The sequence below is a fragment of the Arachis duranensis genome, chromosome 8 (assembly GCF_000817695.3).
Source record: "Arachis duranensis cultivar V14167 chromosome 8, aradu.V14167.gnm2.J7QH, whole genome shotgun sequence".
NCBI classification, from domain to species: Eukaryota; Viridiplantae; Streptophyta; class Magnoliopsida; order Fabales; family Fabaceae; genus Arachis; species Arachis duranensis.
This window is the reverse complement of record NC_029779.3, coordinates 24006636-24012036: the sequence shown is the minus strand read 5'-3', so window position 1 is coordinate 24012036 and position 5401 is coordinate 24006636. Positions and strand designations below refer to the sequence as shown.

General features: G+C 34.8%; 1 protein-coding gene across 1 annotated transcript; it reads left to right on the top strand.

Moving 5' to 3' along the window:
• Positions 1–1030: 1030 nt before the first annotated feature.
• Positions 1031–5214, top strand: LOC110274560 (disease resistance protein RPV1-like). The gene is made up of 4 exons (XM_052253286.1): positions 1031–1583; positions 1773–2900; positions 2978–3200; positions 3532–5214. Exons 1-4 carry the CDS (start codon positions 1123–1125, stop codon positions 4888–4890), a joined length of 3171 nt encoding a protein of 1056 aa, XP_052109246.1. The 5' UTR covers positions 1031–1122; the 3' UTR covers positions 4891–5214.
• Positions 5215–5401: the final 187 nt, after the last annotated feature.

Here is a 5401-nt window from a genome sequence, read left to right as displayed (position 1 = left end):
TAACAAACACAAATTAAAATATTAGTTAGTCATAAAAACAATGAGTTAATAATTACCATTTTAAGATTTTTATTATTTGAATAATGATTGAAAAATAATTTAAGAGCAATTAAAGAAAAAATAAAAAATAAAATACTTTGATGTCTTCTTTCACGCACCAATTACCATCATTTTTAACTAATATATCACAAATTTTTATCAATTTTTTTAGTTCTCTCGTTTTTAGGATTTTCTAGCGATTGTATTAGAGATAGCAATTAGATTTGACGATCTTATTCGAACTTTGAGACTCTGGTTGAAAGATAATTTATCAATAATCACAGTATATACAAGGAATAATTTATCCTTTATTTTAGAGAGGGTATGGTAGAATTCATATAAATTTTTAATTGATATAATTTTATTACAAGTTAAAGATCTAATTAATAATTGCACATTAGCTAATGTTTCATCACAAAGAAGGAAGCCATGTCTAGAACTACAGCTGGTCAAGTCATCAAGTGCAGAGGTACTGCTACTTAGCCATGTTACATTTCTTTCTCAGCTAACTAGTAATAACACCCATGTGTTAATGTTGCAAGTTTGAGAATATCAAATTAGTCTCATATTGAAGAAAGCAAGGAAGAGTGAGAAGTTTATAAGATGATAATTAGTCCCACTCACTTGATTATGTCCAGGAGGAGGAGAGTGATAATTCAATTTGGTAAAATTAAGGGGTACATCGTACATGAGTTTAATTATATAAGTGGGAACAGAATCTCTATAAATTGAGCGACATAGACTTCTTTCAGTGAATAGGATGATCAATGACAAGATGAGTAGTGATAGCAATTTTCCAATGAATAGGATGATCAATGATGCCAATCCTTTTCACTATTCTCTCTCTGAGTATTTGTGCACACACAAATCACAAAAAGATACAACATATAAAAACTATTTGCTAGATATTTTCCACATGGTGGGGTACTCATCATAATGAGAAACAGCGTTTAGATTTAGTACGATACGATACTTGTTCAACTAAAAAATTATTGCAGCATCCAATTACCATTATTATTCAGTGCACCCTTCACTTGATAAGTTAACACTATTATTATCAGTTGAATTGCAGAAGAAACTAAAATGGCTTCTTCTCCTTCCATTACTTATGATGTGTTCTTGAGTTTCAGAGGCACAGACACTCGGCGCGGTATTCTTAGCCATTTGGTTAAGGCTTTCAATCAAAAGCAAATTGAAACATATGTAGATTACATGCTGAGGGAAGGAACTGAAATATCACACTCACTCCTTACAGCCATTGAACAATCTCAAATCTCTTTGATCATATTCTCCCAAGACTATGCTTCTTCCAGATGGTGCTTGGATGAACTTGTGACAATAATGAAATGCAGAAAACAAAATGGTCAAATCGCAATACCTGTTTTCTATGAAGTGGATCCATCTTGGGTACGCCATCAAAAGGGAAGTTATCAGGATGCATTTGCTAATCACGAGAAAACTTCATCACGGGACAAGGTTCAAATCTGGAGACAAGCTCTAAACCAAGCTGCCAATTTGTCAGGATTACATTCATCAAATTTTGGGTCAGTTCCTTTCTTCATTTCTCTTAAAAGTTCAATTTTGATGAAGCGTAAACTTTTTTATAATCAATTTAACCATATTTATTCTTTTTAGTGACTATTCACACTGTCAATATAAAAGTGCTTTATATAAAATTAAACATGCCTATATCTTCATAGTTTAGATCATGATCGTAATTATTGGATGCACAGGAATGATGCTGAATTCATTGAAGAAATTGTGAAACGTGTGTTGCAAAGGTTGAACCAAGCATACCAATGTGATCCAAAAGAATTTGTTGGAATTCATGAACCAATTGCAGAGCTAGAATCAGTATTGTGCAGGGAATCGAAAGCTGTTCTTGTTGTCGGACTTTGGGGCATGGGCGGTATTGGTAAGACAACTCTAGCTAGTAATATTTTCAACAGATTGCAATATGAATTTCAAGGTGTATGCTTTTTGGAGAATGTAAGGGAGAGAGTTCAGAGATATGGCATGACTCATTTGAAGAAAGAGCTTCTTTCTAAACTACTAGAGGAAAAAGATGTAGTCCCTTTCATCATGCCTGATGGAATAACCAATTTTGCCAAAAGAAGACTTAGTCGAAAGGCAATTCTTCTTGTTCTTGATGATGTCAATGATCCAGACCAATTGGAAGATTTATGTGGAAGAGGGTTTGAATGGTTTGGACCAACTACTAGAATTATAGTAACAACTAGGGATAAGCATGTATTACTTGTTAAACAAGTTGATCACATACATGAGGTTAAGCCATTGAATGACGATGAATCTCTCAAGCTTTTTAATTTGAATGCCTTCAAACAAAACTATGACATTGAAAGAGACCAAGATCATGCTGAGCTGGCCATGAAGCTGGTTACTTATGCTAATGGCATTCCATTGGCTTTGAAAGTTTTGGGCTCCTCTCTTTATGGAAGAAGCAAAGAAGAGTGGGAAAGTCAACTGTCTAAACTTGAGAAAATTCCTCATGTCAAAATTCAGAATATATTGAGAGTGAGTTACAATGACTTGGATCGTCATGATCAAAATATTTTTTTATACATTGCATGTTTCTTTGAAACAGATAATGCAGAACAGATAAAATGTCTACTTGATTCTTGTGGATATTCAACAGCCATTGGGTTGAGAAATCTTCATGATAAAGCTCTTATTTCCATTGCACCAAAAAGTATGGCAATGCATGATTTGATTCGTGACATGGGCCGCGAAGTAGTTCGCGAAGAATCTCCGAGTAATCCTGGAAATCGTAGTAGATTATGGGATCCCGTTGACATCTATGAAGTATTGAAATATAACAGGGTAAGTAGTGTATTAGTCCTGCATCCTACTATATATTATCAAATGAATGTGGCACTCTTTTCTGCGAAATTTTTATATTCTCTTGATATATGTGAAGAATGTACAAGTTGAAGTTTTTGAGAATCAGTTGTTCTTGGACGAGGCATGGGGAATGTCTGTTGCGTGTTCCTCAAGGTATTGAGTCTCTTTCAGACGAGTTGAGACTTTTGGAATGGAATGCATGTCCTTTGAAATCTTTGCCATCATCTTTTTGTGCTGAAAACCTTGTTAAACTTATGATGATGGATAGCGGGTTAGAAAAGCTTTGGGATGGTGTCCAGGTATGTAAATTTTTTCCACTTTAAATGTTCTGGTTAATCTTTTACTCTTTCCTTTTAATTTTATTTGGCAATGTTATAATAATAAAACGAAGATGACTACTTACGTAAAAATATTTTTATGTGAAAATAATATTTGATAATAGTTGAATAATTTGACATATTTAATATAATATATGTTAATATTTTAATATAAGTAGATAATTACCTAAACAATATATACAAAAGATCATAATATTAGACATCACCTATCATCATGTGAGTAATTGCAGAAGACGAATCACAAAACATTAAAATTTTAGCTACTAACCAACTATATGATACGTATTTTCAGAATATTGTAAATTTAAAGGAAGTATATCTTCAAGGATCTAGGAAGCTAATGGAGCTGCCGGATTTATCTAGAGCCTTAAAGCTTCAAGTATTAAACATTTCTGAGTGTGTGAGTCTGCGCCAAGTTCCCTCATCTATTGCATCATGCCACAATCTACTTGAGCTCAACTTAAGTAGATGTTACGAACTTGGCAGTTTCCATCACTGCATCTATCTAGAATCTCTCAAAATACTCTTCCTTGACAGCTGCATAAATCTCAGAGAGTTCTCATTATTATTGTCCACTGACAGTGACACATTGCCAGCCAAAGCCACAGCCGCAATGGCACTTGAAAATATAAGTTTGGTTGATTGTTGTAATCTTTCTCTGCTGCCACACAACATAGGCATGCTCTCATCATTGAAGTACTTGTCACTTTGTCGGAGCTACATAACTTGCTTGCCCGAAAGCATCAAGCATTTGTCACTGCTGAAATCACTCAACTTGAGGGGTTGTCAGATGCTTCAGTCCTTGCCGGAGCTTCCATCTTCTATTACAGAATTAGATGTTATTGACTGCACCTCATTAGAGACTACTACTCCATCTACATTTGCCTACTCCGACGAGCAGATTGAGACCGAAATCTTTGCTTTTGCCAACTGCATAAAGTTAGACCATCTTACAAAGAAAGGGATTATGGAAGATGCGTGTATGAGAATAAAGAGAGCAGCGAATACTTGTCTAGCAGCAATAAAAGAAAACGAGGACGATGATAGAAGAGCATTACTTGTTAATCCACACTATCACTACAAGGTTCAGGGTTGCTTGCGAGAGAACGAGATTGAGAACGAGGATGGAAGAGAATATCAATATCATCACAGGGTTCAGTTTTGTTTGCCTGGAAAACAAGTTCCAAGTTGGTTCACTCATAGAAGTAGAAACAAAGAAACCATGATGACTATTGAACTTGTCCTTCCTCATCGTGCTTCGAATGACAGGTTTTTGGGTTTCATCTTATGTGTTGTTGTTCCTAAAAAGGGCAGTTCAGGAATCTTGGGATGTAAGTATTGCATTGAAAGTGTGGAGTATAGCAGCTGGTGGAACCCAAGTCCGAGGGTCGGTGTTATTGACAATGTGTTTTTGTGGTATGTGGGGGAATGCTGCATTGATATAGTGAGAGAAATGAAAGAAAATGTATGTAAGTTGAAGGTTTCATTTCAATTCTCCATTGGAGGCAAGATTTGGACAAGGGACATAAGCCAGTGTGGTGTCCACCCGATTTATGCCTCCAATGTGTTCAAACAAGGGGTTGTGGTGACGCACATGGATGATGACAATAAGAATGAATGTGATATAGAAGAACAAGAACAACTTCCTTGAATATTAATGATGAAGTGAAGAAGAGAGTAAAGCATACCTTGCTCTTCCAGAAGTAAAGATCAGAATGACAAAGACTAGTGTAGAGGATCTTCAAGCGAACTTCACCAGCCTCTGGTGGTGCTACCTCTACTTCTTCTATGGCCAGTGGCTTCCCTTCTTCCCATGCAACCGCAGCTATGAATGCAATAATCATTTCATCAATGCATTGAAGAAAAAGAGAGAAAGAAACATAACATGAATAAGTAGTAGTACCTCTGCACTTGATGACTTGACCAGCTGTAGTGCTAGACATGGCTTCCTTCTTTGTGATGAATGATGATGGAATGTTTGGTACATTCTTTTTTTTAATATTTAAAATACAAATTCAAATATTTTTAAAATCAATTTGTTTAAAACTACATTTAAAAATCAAAATTATAATCTGAATAAAATCCGAAATAATCTAAACGGATTCAACAATAATTTAAATTATATGGAATTTTAAAATAAAATAAAATAACATATATATATA

Coding starts and splice junctions, on each gene's coding strand:
- LOC110274560 (XM_052253286.1), top strand. CDS start 1,123: ATGGCTTCTTCTCCTTCCATTACTTATGATGTGTTCTTGAGTTTCAGA. Junction 2,901..2,977: donor GTAAGTAGTGTATTAGTCCT/GCATCCTACTAT, acceptor ATATATGTGAAG/AATGTACAAGTTGAAGTTTT. Junction 3,201..3,531: donor AGCTTTGGGATGGTGTCCAG/GTATGTAAATTT, acceptor ACGTATTTTCAG/AATATTGTAAATTTAAAGGA.